Source organism: Sipha flava, unplaced genomic scaffold (assembly GCF_003268045.1).
Source record: "Sipha flava isolate LNK unplaced genomic scaffold, YSA_version1 51_pilon_pilon, whole genome shotgun sequence".
Lineage (NCBI taxonomy): Eukaryota > Metazoa > Arthropoda > Insecta > Hemiptera > Aphididae > Sipha > Sipha flava.
In genome coordinates, this window is record NW_020273468.1 from 1002918 (window position 1) to 1024558 (window position 21641).

At 23.1% G+C, this 21641-nt stretch overlaps 1 protein-coding gene across 3 annotated transcripts; it reads left to right on the forward strand.

Annotated features, from left to right (window-relative positions):
• Positions 1–203: 203 nt before the first annotated feature.
• LOC112690759 (proton-coupled amino acid transporter 2-like) lies at positions 204–20687 on the forward strand. 3 transcript variants are annotated; one of them, XM_025564843.1, is made up of 9 exons: positions 204–494; positions 13786–13936; positions 14145–14272; positions 14334–14418; positions 15038–15310; positions 17251–17429; positions 18301–18473; positions 20004–20279; positions 20376–20687. In XM_025564843.1, exons 1-8 carry the CDS (start codon positions 367–369, stop codon positions 20255–20257), a joined length of 1371 nt encoding a protein of 456 aa, XP_025420628.1. In that variant the 5' UTR covers positions 204–366; the 3' UTR covers positions 20258–20279; positions 20376–20687. The 3 variants fall into 3 exon arrangements, with proteins under 3 accessions (XP_025420628.1, XP_025420627.1, XP_025420629.1); XM_025564842.1 differs by having other exon boundaries at positions 20004–20687; XM_025564844.1 differs by lacking the exon at positions 15038–15310 and having other exon boundaries at positions 20004–20687.
• Positions 20688–21641: the final 954 nt, after the last annotated feature.

The window sequence follows — 21641 nt, forward strand, 5'->3', positions numbered from 1 at the left end:
GAATAATCCCATTAATTGTAGTTTATATTTATTATGGTTGTAATTATTTTTCCAATATAAAATTAATTAATTTATTAGTGGAAATAATAATGAAAAGTTATCGGTTACACCCGTAAAGGGAGGCTAAACGTTGCGTGGGATATAGTGGTAGGGCAATGAACATAGTACACAAATATAGATAGCAACAAACAATGCTTGTCACAGGGCCGTGAGCGTAGTAATCGTATCGTGCGCGTGTGATGACCATCGACGCGAATACTCGACCGCCAGTTATTTTCGTTTTTATTGGATTACTTTAGTTATTATATTATTTAGGTCTTAATAATTCATCTAACAAAAATAAATAAAGTACTAGAGATTGAAAATATGGAAACGGAAAAATCAAACAACGAAGAAACTAAAACCAACAGTGAAGTTCAATCCACTATGGTAGAAATGGGAGAAGTTAACCACTGTTCAAGACCATCCACTACGGTGGAAAATAAGCCATCAGGGTAAGAAATTACAAACGTGTGTATAAAACCTGTATTAACTAAAATTTAGAAGAAAAAATCGGGAAACCTTTATTATTATGTAATATACTATAAAAACAATCTCAGAGTAGTCATACACCAAAATACAAAATATTAAAAATGTAAGTTCTCAAAATTGTATACAAAACTAATCAAAGTTGATAAAACAACTTTTGAGAATATATTTGATATTTAACATAAAAAATGTTAAGTATTTAAAATTCAAATTAATGTTTTTATTAATTTTAATTCAAAAGATGACGGTAAAAATAATTTCCTATTTAAACTTTTAAAAAATATTGTAAATATTGTATATTTAAAAAAAATATAATTTTTTTTAAATATTTTTGGATGTTTTGCAAATAAATTGCCATTTTTTTAGAATTAAAAAACTTAAAAAGTGCATTATACATATATAAAATAGTCTATTTAGAAATGATGTAATTTCTTTATCCAACTTTTTTTAGTCTGAGGTATAAAACAATTTTAAATTGGTGAACCATTGAAGTATTGGCTGTATTACTGCACTTATAACAAAACCTAATGTTATTTTTAAATTTTGATCATGGCAACATATTAAATAGACTAAAACTCAATTTATAGAATAAAAACATTTTAATTTTTACCTTATATGTATAATATTTTTTTCAATAAAATAAAATTATGATTAAATAATTTATTTTAGTTTCTAAAATTTCAAAAAATACCTATTGAAATGAAAGAATTCTTAATAATGGTATTTTTAAATACTCCTTACAACACTCACTTATTTAAAGGTTTCACTATATTAAAATACGTTTATACCTTTTTTTATGCATTAAGTATAAATGAATGTTTTAATTTTAATTCCTCAGAAAATAAACTCTCACAAAAGAGTAATGATTGATACCAATTAATTGAATGAGGCATTTCCGAATGTGGATATAGAAACATATAGATATCATATATAAATTAAAAATATATAGGTCTTTTAGTAACCAAATTTTCATTCAATCCAGATTATTTATTTTAACATTAGACTTATACGATATTTAAAGAGATAATTGAAATTTTATTTTCTGTAAAATTTTCTACATTTTTATAATGATTTTAATACTTTATTACCTTTTTTTTGTTTACATTAAAGTATTAGGTACTTACTTTTTATTTTTAAATATCATACCATAATTTTTAAATTCGGATCTCTGGGATTTCTATTAAAATTATATTATACAATTAATTACATTTTAAAATAATGAAGGATAATGGAATTATGTATAAATTTATTTATTTTTCAATTTAATTACAATTTTAACAATGCAATATGGCGTTAAATTGACTCTTGGTAACTCAAACCTTAATAAATCAAAATTCTTGATATCTCGAATAAATACTCGTAAAATTTAAATTCAGATGACATTAACTTCGAAAATTAATTAGACAAGTTTCCAATACTTTGAATTTTCTAATCTAAATTTAGCACTAAAAATAATTTAACTCTGAAATTATTTTTCGTTTATGCCTTTCTTTAAAACTCAATTATTACAGCCGATTATTGGTAACTCAAGCCTTTATAACTCCATACAGTAGATTTCAGTTTTAGTTCTTGGCTATCTGTTAGTTTAATCGTACACCGTATTAGTGTTAATGCAATAGTTAATAGCACGTGTTATTGCGACTCAAAAAATAGAATTAGCAACATTTTCCTTTGCAGAAAAAATAAATTCTCTTACAATTATTGAAAAATGCGAATTGTAAAATATATAATAATAAAAAATAAAGATGTAATTTTAAAAATAAAAAAGAAAAATTTAGCAACTTGAAAAATTCTGATATAGAATAATAATTAAAAAATTTATAATGTATAAAATATACTTTTTAAAGTTTTTATAACTCACAATTTTTATCTAGTCGACTTTACTTTAGTATACGTGAAAAAGTAAAGAAAAGGCTATGAGAGGTAACAAAACAATAATCAGTTTAAAAGAATATTATGGTTGAATATATCAAACGTACAAATTATAAATTACAAATAAACGAAGAAAATAATGTTAGTTTATTAATGTAATCATATTTTTCATAACTTTGATTACTTTTAAAATGGATCTAAATAATTTATTTTATTATCTAAAACTAATATTCAATAAAATATTGAATTATATTTTAAAATATAAAATTATAAAATTGAATTCATAGAATCCAGGTTAAAATAAAAGAAATAAATTATTTTTATAATAAACTCTAAATCTGATCAATGGCATCCATTGTATTTCACTTTAGCCCCCAAGACTTGTAAATTAATGCAACAAGTGATCATTTTTCAATGGTTACTTTATATTATTTATAAATGTATATAAATAAAAAAAAAAGCTAAATTATATTTTATTATAAGTTGTTATGCACTTATATGATGCGTTGTATGAAAAAAATTATATTTTTATATATAATTCGATATTTTGACCTCTACCAAAAGGTTTATAATACTTGAATACATAGCTAGTGTAAAATTAAGTCATCATGTTGAATAATCTAAAATGAAATTCATCAGTTTTTTCAATGTCTAGGTATATAAATATTTTAATAATTAAAATGTAACCGATAAAGGGAAATCATTTTATTTTAATAATTTAAAAATGTATATGTAAGGTTATATATTAAGTTTTAAAGTAAAAAAGAAAACTATAGTTTACATATTTTAGGTCAATTTGATCATGGACATAGATAAAATTGAATTAACACAGTATTTGAAATATAATAATGGTAACCACATTTATTGAGAAGTTGAATCTGAATGAAATAAATGTAGATAGCTTTAAGCTTGACCTAAAAATAAAAGTATTCCGATAATTTCATTATAAAGACAATCAGTCAAAAGGTTGAACTAAAATCGAATTAAGATTATTTATTGATTCATTTTTTATACTTATTTTATAAGTATAAAATATATAATAGTTTTAAAATCATGCTCCAAATTTAAAATGAATATAAATGTTATATTGTAAGTAATGACTTTATAAAATCAATAATATTACTTAGCTAAACTTAGATAACATTATTTTGACTCAATGATTATTTCATACAGTAAATTATTTAAAAATCAATATTTTATAATTTGAAACAGGTATCTACCTCGAAATAAATTCTTTAGTGTTTTAATTAATAAAAAACAAAAATTGACATTTATTTTTAAAAAATACAGTTTCATAAATATTAAGACGAAATTGTCTTTTAATAAAATACAAACATAAGAAACAAATGTACATGTTTTATAAAATAAAACATCTATAAAATACGCAAAAAATAATTGTAATCATTTTACTTAATAAAATGTTTCAAATTAAACGAAAAAAAAAGTCTGGCTATGATGATCAAACGTTAGTTTCAATGTTATGGCTTCCTCCTTTTATATTAGTTCAGGAATTCGAAATTGAAATCATACATATTGTAGATCATTGAATCTATGTATAAAATATTCAATAGTAAAATTATTTTAAATATATTAGAAAAGTACAGTATATTTTTTTTAGACATTTAATTTCTTATTATATAATATAATTGTCTCAAGATTAATGTAATTGTTTAATTATAAATTGTAATACTTATAATTAAAATCAAATATATATCAAATATGTCATCAGATGACATTTTAATAACTTAATATATTTTTTTTCGAAAAGGTTAACTATTGCAACTTTGAACTTGGTTTACCTAATAAATATAATATAGAATATTTAAATATAATTTATAATTATAGAAACGTATAATATTTTTTGCTTTATGATATAAAAAATATAAATATCTCTCAATTAAATATGTTTAATAAAAAGTTATAAAATAATATCTAGTCGCCCGTTTTAAATTTTATATAGATGAAATGAATTTAAATAATATAATGTTTTGCTAAATAAGAATACATTTTTTTTTCTATTTCAAAATTTAAATTATATTAACTAATAATTTTTGGATTTGGCTGTTGTTATTTCAATGTACTATTATGAATAGTAAACTAAACAGAAGAAGTCACCAGATGTATATTATAGAATTATTTATTTAATATATAACTAAATTTTATACCGGTAAGGCTAAAACAGTACATTTTTTTTTTTTTTTTTTTTTATTGATTTTAAAACATTCATGATTGATGTAAACTTCAAGAATAAACCTAATATAATGACAATTTTTTCAGGGGCGTTATATCAATATTTACTAATGTAGGGCATAATGACCGGTCCAACAAATATGAAATATTTAATACTATCATAAAAAAATTCCCTTGCAAGTCATCAAACTATAACTGAATACTGTTTAATAATTTATATTAAGAAAACTGAAAACTACATCCATTTTTGTTAACATATTCTAAAATATAAAATTTTCATTCAAATCAAAATGTAATACAAATTTCAGTAAACTGTACGCTAAAAATGTAAAATATAAAAACAGTTCCGAATAATATATTCATCATACACCATAATTTCATTTAAATTACCAACTATAAATTATAATTATTATAATTATAACAGTTTAATTTATACTAGATATGCATGATAGAAGTAAGTAATTATAAGCTACAGCGAACTTTATTTTCTTGTAGTAGTTATATTATTGTACATTTATAGTAAAACAAATAAAATCATTATTCATATACATGAATACTATGTGCAAATAAAAGATCAAATAGAATATATCCATGTTTTCAACAACAAAAATATCAATACAACCAACATAGTTAAGAAACAAAAACCATCCATACAAGATACTTTCTCCCAATTGTGCAACAAACTCAAAATCCACACAAAAATAAAATAATTTTCCAAAAATCCACACCCTGGCTTTGGAAAATCTAACTAAATACTGAATTCACAAAATACAATAAATATGAAACAAATTCGACAGTTATCACCACTCATTTTCAATAAATAATCCAAGAAAAATTACTTAACTTCTTACAAATTTATACCGACGCATCTAAATCAACACATGGAACCGGATTTACAATCATCCAAGATAAAACCAAAATTTTACACAAATTTCCTCCGAAAAGCAGTATATTCTAAGCAGAAAATTACACTATCTATGAAGCAATTATAATAATTAATACAACCATTTCAAATAACAACTTATTAATTATTAGCCACTCACTTAACGCTCTCCTGGCACTCAAAAATCCTTTCTCGACAAACAAAACAATCCAGAATACCCAAACTGAATTAAACTCACTTAAAAAAAATATAGAATTTATATAGATACCATCACACATCGGCATTTCAGGCAACGAGATGGCTGAAAAGAGAGCAGATATAGCGACCAGAACAATTTTTCACTCAACTATCACCGACTTACCAATAAATGGTATTAAAGCATTCATAAAACAAAAAATAATCAAAGTATGGCAAAATTATTAGGATTCTATACCGGTGTCTAATAAATTAAAAATTAAAAAACCATTAAAAAATGTCAAATTCCCCAAAACATAAATATACGACAAGAAGTCTTAATAACCAGTGTAAGAATTGAACATACACTCTTATTTCGCTCACACTTAATTAGTAAAGATCCAATAATCATATGGAAAAAATGTTAAGTAGACTTAACCATGCATCACATTAACCAGGACTGCCCAAATTTTCAAAACATTTGAAACATCCTATCAGTACCAAACAACTTAGAAGAAGCTCTTAATTAAGATAACACAAAATATAAAAATTATAAATTTTCATAACGAAATAAATATTGTAAATAATCTCTGGTGTATATAAATTTAATAACTTATACTTTGTAAGCTTAAATTCTACGAAAATGTAATTTTACCACAAGGTTAATGACCTTCAATGTCGAAGCTTTCTTCGAATTTATTATTTTATTTATTTAAATTATTTTATTTAATTGTATGTATTTATTTAATTAAATGTAATTATTTATTTATTTTCAATAAAAAAAAAAGATCAAACAATAAAAACACATAATATCAGTAATTTAAGAATTTTAGTAGGTAACAGCGATTTTTCGTGTTTACAAATGTCGACTGTTTCATTTAAATTAGTTATTGATGTTTCATCACTTGCTACAGCAATAACCAATGAATCATTTAGACGATCATCATCTATAGTTAGTCTGAAGTATGATTTTATTCATTTAAGAAATTAAAAAGAACGTTCATTTGATGCGGTGGAAACAGATTAAGTCATAAGGATTATAATAATTTTTAATGTTTCAGAGTAACTTTTAGGCAGCTGGAATACATTTTTTAAATAATATAAAAATTATGAGAACCATCATCATTGTCATTATTTAAAATACTTGAAAACAATTATTTATCACTAAAGAAATTCAACTTTCAGTTTGATTATATTAATATTAAAGTACTTGTAATATTGTAAAAATCCATCAAAAAACAGCCAATTTAAATTAAATTTTTCAGGGATGGAGGAAAAAAAACGTTGCTAGTTATAATTATATTGTTTTTTATATAATTAAAGCATCTATTTACGAGTAGTTCATGTATAAATCAATAAAAAAATAAAAAAATATTAATCTTACAAACAATTTAAAAAATTGAAGATTTATTCATATTTTACAAACCAATCTATTGAAAAAAATTATTATTTTTATATGATTGCTCAAGTTTTAATAATTTTTCATAAAACCTTGAAATTTTTTTGTTTCTATTTAAAATACTAGAATTCTATTCTGAATAATCTTTCTTGGATATTGTTTTTTTCATTTACATTGATAAAGTTAATATTATTACTATAATTTATCTATTTTAATCTATTTTTGTGATCATCTTATAAGTTAAAATTAATAGATTACTGAGAAGATATTAAGAAAATTCTCAAATCTTTACTCATAATTATTTTTATTTACTATGTTACCACGTTATATTATACGGACCTCTATGTAAACCCAGTAGCCGACCCAAATCTACTTTAAAATTTAGGGTTAGACAAATATGATGATGATGAAATGATGCCATTGAATTTCTAACTATTTATATCCGAAATATTATTAAAATATTAATATATTTTTCTTATATGAATTTAAGCTAATATAATTCATAAATTACAGTATCACTATTAATATTAATAAAAAATATGAAGGGGAATACATTTGATCTGAAGTATATAGTATATATACTTAGAACAATAAGTTAGATTTTCATCTATGTTATAACCAACATTTAGCGAGTAACAAAATGTTAAGGTTTTTTTAATTTAATTAATTTAACCTTCTTACTTTGCACATTAATTTTATCTACAAAGGCCATGTGAGTAACTTCAATAATTGTTAAAATATATTTATGTCAATAATTTTGTCTGTAATAATATTCATTGATTTATTATTATTATTATTATTATTATTTTAAAAACAATTTACTTGTTTGTTATTTAATATGGATAAACTTAAAACATATACAGCTTCATTTTAACTAAACATATCATAAGTTGATTTTAAATTGGAATTTTATTGTTTTATATAGTATAAAGTTTGTCGATTTAAATCGTAAAGTCAGGGATGAAACTGGCTTAGAAACTAATTTTGTAAACAATTTATTGAGTAATAGTCACAAAGCATTGAATGAAAATATAAAAAATAGAATCTTCCCGTATTTCTACTAGATCATATATAATGCGATGACGTATGTGATATCATTTTTTAGTTACCAGATATTATTTTAAAAAATAATGATATAACCCTAAACATATAAATGAATATTAATATAATCAATATATGTCACACAAACATAAATACTCGTTACAATCTTTGTTTTCACTTCTAGCCAATATAAGAGATTACAAAAACCTTAAATTTCTTTATAAGTGAAATTATTATTGTATTATAGCATATGTTGTCTGACAAATTCATGTGAAAATAAAATTAAACTATCTATAGTTTTACACTGACTAAACAATACTGTTGCATTTGTAAATGTATTCGCTGTGATGAAACTTGAAAATACGTTTTAAATATTCGGTCGAATTAAAACTTTACATTGACCTCTTTTTTTATGACATATCCTCTTCACTGTTATGTACACAAATCTCTTACTACCGTATATTTTACTGGTAATTCAATACTAAAAACATATAATAAACGATTATAAGGTAATGGACTTTATAAAATGCAAATATGTAGAAATAACAGAATTTTAATGATTTAAAAATACAAAACTAAAGTTATAAACACATTAATAAACTTTAATTTAATATCATTAAATTACATTAAAAAAAAAATAAAATGTAATTCATTCATTCAATAGTACGATCATGAAAAATTAAACAACTTCCACAAATTCAATGTATTCCATTCATGATTGTGCAATAAATACTCATATATTAATATTATTTATACAATTAATGCCAATATCCATAAACGTAATTGATATAAGTTTTCATTAACACTGCGATAATCTCCAATTAAAAAAACAGTTATACATTTTAAATTTTTACAAAACATTACGAATAATTTTATTTTTTCTATATTTTCCTCGAAAATAAAATAAAAACCCTCATAAAATATAACGAGAAAATATAAAACTCTTATTGAGTTGTCTGAATGATGATAATAATGACTACATACCCTTAAAATTTGGTAAGGTATTGGAATATTTGTTTAGATTTTTAACACTTGAAGATGGTCATCTGTAAGTAAATATTATTTTATCTATTCAGATACAAGTACAAAACGACTGACACATTGTTAAAAAGTTTATTTACTCTATTGATTGATATGACCAGAGCTAAAATTTGTACACAACAGCATGTTTTTTTTGCTGCGTCTAAATGGAGTTTTAGTGAATAATGTCCACGATTTATATTATTCTGATAAAATCGTACTATTTTTATTTTACATATTTGTTCATACGAGTATATTAATATTAATGCATATTTTTACATATTTAGTATGATCGATTTTATTGTATTTCAACCGGGAATAATTAAATTAATCAAAGTACATAATTTGGTTATTTGTTCAAAGATTAATTTTAAATCTTTATGAAAGTTTGAAAATTATAATAAATGCCAAGGATCGATTTCTTGAGTGTAAATATCCTTAAATTTAAAAAAAAAAATAAATGATTTAAAACTGTAAAATCATTTTCAGTTACAGATTTCAGTTGTAATACAACACAAGAACAATTTCCTTTATTTAAAAATGCACCACATTATGTTACGTTGAAAGAAGCGTCAGCCAATAAAAATTAGTAATGTAACTATCGATTATTTATAATACAAATATTTAAAAATAATATTTGTTCGTAGCAACACACGAATATAACAAGTACAATAATATACAATAATTAACAAATATATGTGAAAAATATAAATAATTATTTTTTAATTTTTAATCTCAGTTATAAAATACAAATTATAATAAAGTTACATTATATTAAAGCAATCACTGATTTATTTTAATAAATACATTTTTTTCTCTAAGTATATTTTTAGTATATTTTTATGTATCTTTAAAAATAATAAAATGCATATTTTTGCATATTTGAAGAAAAAACTGAATATCTCCTTGTTTTTATTTGGCTACAGATCCTAGCCCTGGATACAACAAAATGTAATATATATAATATAATAATATGTATACATTTATATAGTATGTAATGTACAATAATGTTATCTAGTGTATTTTATCTTAGTATTATTTCTTTAAATTTATGCAGTCTTCTCGATATGTATTTTAATAACCCCATTCTAGATATTGATTACCATTACAGTAGATTTTTGGTCTATCAATAATTTTTGTAAATAGTTATAACAACACATCTCACAATTTTAGATTAAGTCAAAATTCAATAAATATAATACTTTTTTAAATGAATCATCTTCATATTGTAAAACACATAAAGCATAAAAAAATATAATAGTTCATTGATGTGTACAGCTCAGTGTTAATTGTTTTGGGTTATTAATATAGCTGAAATTTTAAAACTATAAAAAACATATTTAACTATATTTATTTAACATAATACTAATAAAATAGATACCTATTTGTTTAGTATTTTTATTTTATTTAACTTTATTTAAATTTGATCGTCGTTGGACTCATGCAAATAGAAAAATGTCTTTCGGCTATTTTAATTTTGTTCTATATAAGATAAAATATGTAAATGGACCGATGTTCTAATATAAAATATATAAATATATAAATTTAGTAGATTGCATACTAAACGTGCAAGTTTTAAGCAAACAAATGCCGAAACGCGACATCAAATACCCTAATAGATAAATTCTGAAAAATGTTCTAAAACCTTAAAAAATGCTATAAAAACAACAAAATATGTCCTAAAAATGCATAACTTAAATTTGTCATAAAATTTAAAAAAAAATTGCAAAATAAAAACTACATTAAATTAATCAGTATTACTTGAAACACATTTTCTGCTTATGGACCTACATGTTGGGACGTTAGTAGAAAAGATGCATTTGCATCAAATTCCCAGCCCTAGTTATTAATATAAGCTTATAGTTGCATTCTAAATTTCCCAAAAACTTTAAAAACTTAAAAATAAGAAATACTAGATGCTATTATTTACAAGTCAAATGTTACCATTGATCAAAACTATATGACTGAATATAGTTAATGAACCACACTTATTTACAATTATATAAGATATTTTATATGATATTCTATAAGACTATCTTTAAACAATTAACATATGCAATAAGTACCTTAAGCGTTAGGAAAGATTTAAAGATTTTATATATTTGCAATTATTTATAAGAGTAAAGCAATTAAAAACAATGTTAAGTATACAAAAAAAAGTTGACGTAAACAACGATAACCATTTGACCATCTTCATATTAACTATCATGGTAATAAATTATAAATTTGATAACATAAATAATTATAAATTATCAAGGAAGGAAAAATAATTATTGATAAAAAAAGTTTATCGATAAAGAACCTTGATATTATTATCTGATTTTAAATAAATACATAAATGTAGGGTATTTTCAGTTCAAAAAGACATTTTTATTATTTTTCTTTAATATATATAATACTATATATTAGGTAATACTATGTATATATAATATTCTTTAATATTAAATCACTTAATATTAAATTAATTTAAATCACTTTCTATAGTATAATAGTAATCTGGAATAAACCATGAGCATTTCACATTAATCCAAAATATTTTTAATTTGCTTGATTCTAGAACAATTGTTATACTTTATTAAAACTATGTTCCTATTTAATAAAAATATTTTTATATATATTAAAATTAAAAGATAAGGCTTATGTTAATCGCATCAATTATTAAGATACGCACTATTAAGAAAAAAAAAAAGAAAAAACATTATATTCATTTGAATCGTTATAACATAATCACTATATCTCAAAAAAATGTGACCATAATAATAATTTTTAATATTGAAAAACAGTATTATATTATATATATAAACTTATATGTAATATATAATATATATAATTATTAAAATTATTATTATTATTTAGTTTATCATTAAAAAATACACTTATCAATAATTTATAATGTATTATGGTAATTATAATAAGTGATTGGTTATTATATTATATTTTTGATAAAGCTAAATATTATAAAGTTTATTAATTTCACATTGATGTAATTTACTAAAAATATTTGTTTTCCATATTACTTGGGTTTATTTTTTGATAGTGATCTTCTTAATATTTCACTAGTACTATCTATTAGTTTGGTATATTTTACACGAGAAATATGTTTTTAAATTTTAACTATTACTACAAAGCAGGGATAAGTAAAATTGTTTTAACATCGATATTCGATGAACCAATACATCAATTTTTAAAATATCGATGTGTTCGATATATCGGTGAAAAACCATCGATGTTTAAGAATATCGAAATTTAGAAACCTAAAATTTTTTTTCCCTCTAGAGCTAACATCTGTTACACACCTTATTATCTGTACAGTGTACTATTTTCTTGATTAAATAATAAATTTAAGGGTTAAAATACTATTGTTTAACTTTTTAAAAACATATTAAATACTTATAATTAGGTCTCGTAAGTTCATGCATTTGCATGTTTTCTTTGTTACATCGAAAAATATGCTAATTGAGATAAAAATCCTTTTCATAATAATGGTAATAAAAATCTTAAGTTTAATTGAGCATGTTCTTGCATTTTTTTTTGTGTATTGACATATTTGCCATATAGTTGATTTTTTTTTTTTTGAGTTATTAGCGCATATTATTTTATGTAAATTCAACGAAATAGTTTTTTATGGAAGTCAAAATAAAATTAGATCAATAAATGTTTGAATTCATTCTTATTTACTTTTCCGAACTTGTAAAGTTAAAGTTAAAAAAAAATCTTAGTATTTTATCAATATTTTTATTTTTAATGACATTAAATTTTTTAAGTTAAAAGCAGTATCACGAAAACAATGTTATTACATACTACCACTCTCGTTTTACTGACGTGTTCATTGCAATTTATCTATTTTTATCGCAACGTGTGTTCATTAATTATAATTTTAATAAAATGTAACCGAAGAAAAAATATAACTTTTGAAAATATAAGTGGATAATTCTTATAATTTTAAAAAATCCTTAAACATTTTTTTTCGTTTATAGTTAAGGATTTTTAATACATATCTGATCAAATGATAGTGCATTATTGTATGGTTATTTATGCGTTTTTAGTATATGAACTTACAAGCCCTAATTATAACTGTATAGTGTATACTGTATAACGATTATTGTATACTGCACACTAAAATAATGAAAACAAAAAAAATTCAAACTTTACGAACATAAACATCGATGTTTATTCGATTAATCGAAAACAAATCATCTATGTTGAAACATCGGATATATCGACCCAAAACATTGATGTTTTTTCCCATCCCTACAACAAAGTTAAAAACTACTAAAAATTAAAAAAAAATTTTTTACTTGTTTGGTAAGAGTCTTTATGTCAATTTTTTTATATATTAAAATTATAGATCACCTCAATATAACATTACAAATAATTGTATATACTTATGAAATCATTTGTATTAATACTAAATATGGATATTTATGTACATTAAATAATTATAATTTGTAAATAAGTTTAGAATAAAAAACCTACGAGTTCATTTTTAAACAAATAAAACTTTAATAATAAAAATAACATTTTAATCTAAAAAATTAAACATTTCTAATTTAAATATTATAAGAAATTATAAATTGATTTTGGTACAAAGGAATTATTTGTTAATAATAAATTTCATCGTTTTTGAACGGTTATAATATTATTATTTACGTCCTTTTTCAACATTTTTTTTTTTTAGATTTTTGGTGACTCTCATACACTTTATAAAAGGAAATATTGGTTGTGGAATGTTAGCTATGGGACAAGCCTTTCGGCTCGGAGGCTTATGTCTTACTTTATGTATTTTGTTGTACGTGTGGCTAATTTGTGTCTACAATATGCATATTTTGGTAATTAATCTTTCTTCATTTTATTCATTACTTTCAAACAAAGAAATTATAATAACACATAATTCTCACATTTTATAATATTACAAAAATATATATAGGTAATGAAAATTTTTACATTTATAAATATTAATTTATTGGACAAATTTTATATTTAATTTAATTGAATTGATGAAATACTGATGAATAATTATAATAAATCTGTCTAAAGACTACATTAAGCAAGAAAGTTCAAAACCGTTTGCAGTCTAAACGAGCACAGTCATTTGGCGATACAGTTGAAAATGCATTCAAAATGTCCGACAAGTGGATATTTCGTATTATATCTAATAGTATTCGGTGAGTATTTAAACAAAGCAATTTAATACTACAAATTTAAATTATTTTATTTTTCTTATAGAAAGATTGTTTTGTATAATATACTTATCACACAAATTGGTTTATGCAGCGTTTACATTCTTTTTATCAGTGAAACATTGCAAGAGGTAAATTAAAAATAATCTGTCATTTTATATCAAATAGGTATCTATTTTTCACAATCTTAAGTTAGTAAGCTGAAGTTTAACGTATATGCGTAGTAGATATTTCTATAAATACATCTCAAATTTTAAGCAAAATTACTACTCAAAAACATTTGAACTTATGATTTTAAGTATTACGAATAAGTAACTATGAGGATTAATAAACTACTTTTGATGTATAAAAAACAATGAGTTTTACATTTGTATTTTTATCAAAACAAGTGATTTACTCAATTAATGAATTTGACTATTATTAACTATATAATATATAATATATTACTAACCTGTTTATAATATAATTATAAGATACATTTACCATTTAAACATTAAAATCGATTGAATCGACCAAGGTATTTTTTTTTTAAATAGTATTTTCTTCAATATATTTAGATTTTAACATATATAGTTATATATTTAGTATTCCTATGTACAACTAAAATTTGTTTAAATTTATATCATTATATTATATATACGTATAATTATTCTGACACTTTATTCTCTAAATCTGTAAGTTGCTTTATTTTCCTAATATTTACTTATTGGTTATTTAATTCGGTTTCTTTTTGTTTTGGTTATTTTGCAGCTATTAAAACAATATACATGTGAAATGGATAGACATTTTGTTCTATTATTGACAATGCCTTTGATAATGGTATGTGCATGTTTAAGAAAATTGCGATTTATAGCACCATTATCAACTTTGGCCAATTTTGCATTGGTTACTGGCGTTATCACAATAATGTATTATAGCTGTTCTGATCTAGCATTAGATAACCGTAGATTATCATATGATAAATTATCTGAATTACCCACGATGTTTGGAATAATCATGTTTAGTTTTGAAGGAATTGGATTGGTAAATATATAAATTTTATTATATTAGTTGATATTCATTATTTAATTGTTATTTATAGTCATATTTAGATTATAAATCAATAATTACAAATTAGTCTTATAGTATAATTAAAGAATGAGCTATTTTGTGAAAAAAAATTTTAAAAAATAGAAAGACATACACTTCGAGTAATTTCATAAATTTATGCCAAATTAATAAACCATTAAATGTAAGATCATATTTACAGAATTTTTTTTTTTTCAAAAAAAATGTAGTCTTATAATATACTCGTATATTGATTTAAAACTTCAATGTTATCATACATCTTTTGCAATACGGCGTATATGGTAGGCAATTCTCCTACATCCTAGTATAGAAAGCTATTTTACAATATTTTATTAATTATTAAAGTTTTTATTTTAATATTTTGTTGTATATAATATATATTATATATTAGGGGTGGCCAAATTGCGGCTCACGAGCTGCATATGGCCATCGTCATAGTCATATGTGACTCACAGTCTTATTTACAAAAACCAAAATATTTTAATTTTTTTGTATACATTGATAAAAAAAAAAAAATTATTGCATAAATATAAGGCTATAGTGTACAGATTAATAAACAAAAAAAAATTAATTTATATGAATAATAAATTAAAAAATTAAACATAAAGTTAAATTTGTTTGCGTGGTATTTTTTTCGTGTCTACTTTTTTAGTAAGTTTCTTAAGATCTGGTTGAATTGATGTAAGAGTAGTTCTTAGTAATTCTGTGAGATGATCATCAGTCAAATTTGAATGATATTTTGACTTAAGTATTTATATATATATATGTTTATCGACTGTTTTTTTTTTTTGGTTTATTGGGTATTTAAGACCATCCCGTCTCACAACCAAGCTTCCATCCTACTCTATCCAATGCCAGATCTCTCCAATTAGAAGCACCACCTAAATGTTCAACGTCCTTCTTTATATTGTCTTCCCATCCCATTCTTGGTCTTCCCAGAAGTCTTTTATCTACAAGGTTTTGTTCAATCACTGCATGTAATAGTGGATTTTGGCTCCTCCAAGCGTGGCCAGTCCACTGTAGTCTTCTGCTTCTGATGACCTCCAATATATCTGAACTGCTGTATAATGTTTTCAGCTCTAAGTTCTTTCTTCGTCTCCACTCCCCAGTTATTTCATCTTTGACCGGGCCATATATTTTACTCAGCACTTTTCTTTCAAAGACCAAGAATCTTTGCTCGTCCATTTTTCTGAGTGGCCATGTTTCCGATCCATACACTACAACCGGACGTATTAAGGACGTATATAATTGTTCTTTCAATCTTCGCGTTACTGCTCGTGAGCTTAGTACCTTAGTCAGTCCATACTAACATTTATTCCCAGCTTGGATTCTTGCTGCTACCTCGATTGATACATTATTTTTTTCAGACAAAATAAAACCTAGGTATTGGTATAATTCATATTGATCTATTTTTATGTACTGAAAAAAAGGTATTCCTTTTTTGTCCCTTTTTTCAGGTTGTCAACTGTTAACTATCTTAATTACTTTTGTGGTATAAAAGTACAAATTAGATAATTTGACTCTTAATATAATCTTATTAATACATATGGCTCACGCAAATAGTCATGTTGGCCACCCCTGATATATATTACGTTTACAATGAACAACTGCGATAAATATGAATATTTGTAAATGACTTAACATCTGATCTTAAAATCATTTATTCTACGAACTGTCAACAATAAATTAAAACTTAGTCTACACATGAAAATAATAATGATATGTTTTATTCTTTAATATACTACGAGTATAATCAATTTGTATATTATTATAATTCAATACATAATAAATTTAAATTCATTCGATAGCTATTTTAACAGACAAATTAAATAACAATTATTATTTATTATATAAATATTAATTTTTTTATTTAACTTACAATGTGTTTATTATAGGTTTTACCACTGTTTGCGGAAATAAAAAATGATAAGAGATTTACATCATGCTTTGGAGTTTTGAATTTTGGTATGGTAGCTGTTATGATGTTGAACGTTTCTTTAGGTATGACTGGCTACATGAAATGGGGAGACGATGTAGAAAGTAGTTTAACAAAAAATTTACCATACGACTCTAAGTAAGTTTTAATAAAATTTATTAATTATATTATTATAATATTATTTATTTATACAGCATTTAATGCTGTATTTTTAATAAATAGGAAGATAGATACGAAGATAGATTTTTTTTATAATTCTCATATTTAATAGTACAATAAACATTTAAATAGAGAGTTCGTTAAAAATAACTTTGTGTGAATATAATATAAAGGTTTCTTTTTTTAGTTTAAAAATAAATTTAAGATTCATATTTTTATAAACACAATAAGTAAATATACAATTATACTTTCTAGGAATATGAGTAGATTTCTAACAATAAACTTAATTAGGAAAACTATCGAGAAAATAAAATGTATGGTTTAACCTAATCAAACCAAAACTAATATATATATAATTTTTTTAAATTTATTTATTACATTTATGTTAGTAGACTTCGATACCATCATCTTTTGATATGACGTAGATGGTTGTTGAAAATAATTAAATACTATTACATAAAATCAATTTTTATTTTAAAATTTGAATAATTTCATTGAAATATTGATCACAAAAATATTACTTAAACTACTTTTGAGTAAACAAATAGTAAGTTTTTAGGGAATATATTCCAAATTTAATACACACGTATAAATATAGAACAATTTGCAATTTATTCTTTATTTGTAATAACTCGCTTGTTTAATAGTGATGTGAAATAAATCCGGATTATCCGAAAATCCGAATTTACAATAAAATCCTGATTTCGAATTTCGAATTCTGAAAATCCAAATTTTCAAAACTGGATTTTTTCCAACACTAATGTTTAGTAATATATTCTGAGATCAAAATTAAAATTAATTTATTTAGTAGTAATCTGTTGATTCTAAACATATTTTATTTATCCAACAGACTAACGCAATTTGTAATTCTCATGATGATATTGGGTATAGCTTGTTCGTATGCACTTCAATTTTACCCTGCTGCCATAATTATCTATAGTCACCTTGAAAATAATCATGGTCCATTTAATCGGCCGGCTCTATGGGATTATGGTATTCGAATTTCTGTATGTCTCATCACTTGTAAGTAGATTATTTATTTATTTTTAATTTAGTCAAACCAATATATAGTCTTATAAATAGTTTATATAAAAAATAAATAAGTGTTTTAGAGATTTATTAGTTTTTATAAATATTAAATTAATACCTCAAATATATATATATAAAGTATACCTATTATTTTTAACTTTTATTATCCCTTTGATTTTACAATATTCCTTTTTTGCGCAAAAATTATAGTTTCTTATTCTCACCTTCGGTTTAGCCATAATCGCCTTTTGGTTCACTCCTTTTATTTATCCTTGAATTATTCTTCTTATTGTATTTATCCTGAGAACCTTATTATATGAAACACTCCCCAACTACTGTTTAATCATCCTGATCTTTTACATAATCACCGTTTTCATTCCATCTCTTTCCATAATGTTCCAGTATTATATTTACGCCACCAATTATCTACCAATTATCCAACGTACCTTTCATTAAAACCATCTCCAACTTTTTCATGTTCGAGAGTTTTTTATTATAATTTAATTTTTTGTATATCATCAATTAATGGTTGTGACTTAAATATTTTGTAATATACATTTCTAAAAATAATCAATCAATTACAATATTACATGGCAAGATTTACCTTTGTCGACTTTTAATGGAACGAAACACAAATCGTTTGATAGTTCATTTTATTCATAATAGTTCAGCCACTTATTCGTACAAATAAAAATTATTAATAAAAATCTATATAATTGTATTCAAGAAATTAAAAACGGCATCACTTATGGGATAACTGTTTTCAGAAAAGTTGATTTTTTAGCGTCGTAACTCAAAATATAACAATCGTAGTAACTTGCAATTTTTATTGAATGATATAATATCACCGTTTCACTGGAGACGTAATAATTATGTTATCTTTAAATAAATACAATAATAATAATAATTTTAACTGTTAATAATAAATAAATTTTAAAAATCAAAATTCAAATACAGTGGTATCACTTAGACCGGACCTAGGTAAACATGATCAATTTTAATAAGCTGAAAAATAATTGTAATAGTTCGCTATAGAAACGCGTAAATGCATAGGTAATTAAGAATAATAGAGATACTAAAATAATGTAATATTATATATTGGCAACTACGATGCCAATTCGTGTTTCTTATTATATTTTTGATATTTATAGTTAAATTAATGTAATCTTATTTTTGCAAGGCCGACCTTATAATCGTAAGCCTCAAATTTGCTATTATATAGTAAAAAATCCTGGCGCTACTACTGTTCAAACATCATACTTATATTATTTTCGATTAGAGTTAGAGATTTAACCAACCGGTATAAAAAATTATAAGATACTATTCAACACTAATTAACATAAAATATCTGTAATCGTAGATTAATCTACCTGTTATCCTTCGCTCAGAACCATTTTTCGAAACCTATGGATTTTATATTTACCAGTAAATAAGAACAATTTAACCGTTCTTGTATCTCCCCCACTCCTGTATCTTCGGACAACACATGCTAGTAATTTTTATTTACATGCACTTTTGTTATAGATCTGGCAGCGAGTACGGTACCACATTTAGACTTGTTTATGTCATTAGTCGGTTCAGTTACATGCGTTGCGCTCACCATGATTTTCCCAGCGCTATCTAATTTGGCGTTCCGATCGAAAGACAAAGGCTCCGCAATCTGTACAACTGCAGACATGGTCACCATACTCACGGCGGTCATCGGTTCCGTCACCGGAATTTACGCCAACTCAACGGCCATTTATAATAAATTCACAGAAAACCATAGCAATGGCTAAGTGCGTGCAACGTGATTGTTTGGTTTGTTGAATTTATATTCTTCATCACTCTGTGCCATCACCATTATCATCGTATTTTATTTTTTCTTGTAAACTAACTATCGATTATTCTCGATAGTTATTCCTTTATTTGGATAAATGAAATAGACGAAGTGAAGGTGAAAGAAATAGAGGAAGATAAAATTACAACGTGGAATAAAGAACAATAAGAAAAAGTGAAAAATTAAATCTCAGCATAAAACTATTATTCAGTATTAACATTTTGTGTTACCTTTATTTATCTTTATATTATCCGACCACGTATATATAACTATGTATGCTTGAAAACTTCTTAAATTCATCAAACATACGACTAAATTAAATTGTTTTCAATAAGTTATGGTAATTAATTTAATGGATAACTGAATAGAATGTGGCTAAGACAAAAATAAAATTTATTAATATATGATTTAAATTTTTTTTTAATTTTGTATATATAAAAAAATTAATTTTAAACATTTTCAAAAAATGTATATAAAAATTAACATTTTAATTAATTATTGTACTATTTAAATATAAAATATTGCTTAATTTATTTCAAAACCAAATACATTTTGATTGGTAACTTGCCGATTTAAAATACGTATATAACTATCAATAAACTTAAACACTTAGCATAAAACAATATCAGGGAACGTTTTAATTAATCGATTTAAGTTATATCTAAGTACACTATTACTAAATTCCAATAATTAATATTAATTAATACTTTAATATCTACATCTAAATTATTAAAAATGTATATAAATATACCCACTCGTATATCATAAATGTATACCATTATCCATAATTTGAGTAAGAATTTAAATTTATATTGTATATAAGTTTAGAAATTATATTTAAATGTTTTGTTGTCTTTTATGATAAGTTTTATAATTTTAATTCTTACGGTTAGTTACATCTCTTTTGCTAATTCATTGATATAGAAGCAAAGCGCTTTTATCGTCAGTTCATAACTTTAATCATACTGTAATATCGAAAGAATAACTGATGCTATATTACATTTGAAGTTTTTGAACATGTTTTTAATACATTATATGTTATATTATAATATTATTAAAAATTATATTTTAATATATGTATTATATTACATTCTAATTTTATCACTTTAACTAACATTAATATTTATGCAATACTAATGATTTTAAACATCTTTCAAAGTAATATATTATTATCTACCATTGTACAACATATTCAACATTGAACATAGTTCTGAATATAAACTATATTTTCCAATTTCTATGTTTAATTGAAGATGAAACAAATGTTCTGTTTAATAATTTGATAATTGCCTACAGGTATTTACGCAATGTTATTTTTAATACTTAATTAGTTAAGTTTATTT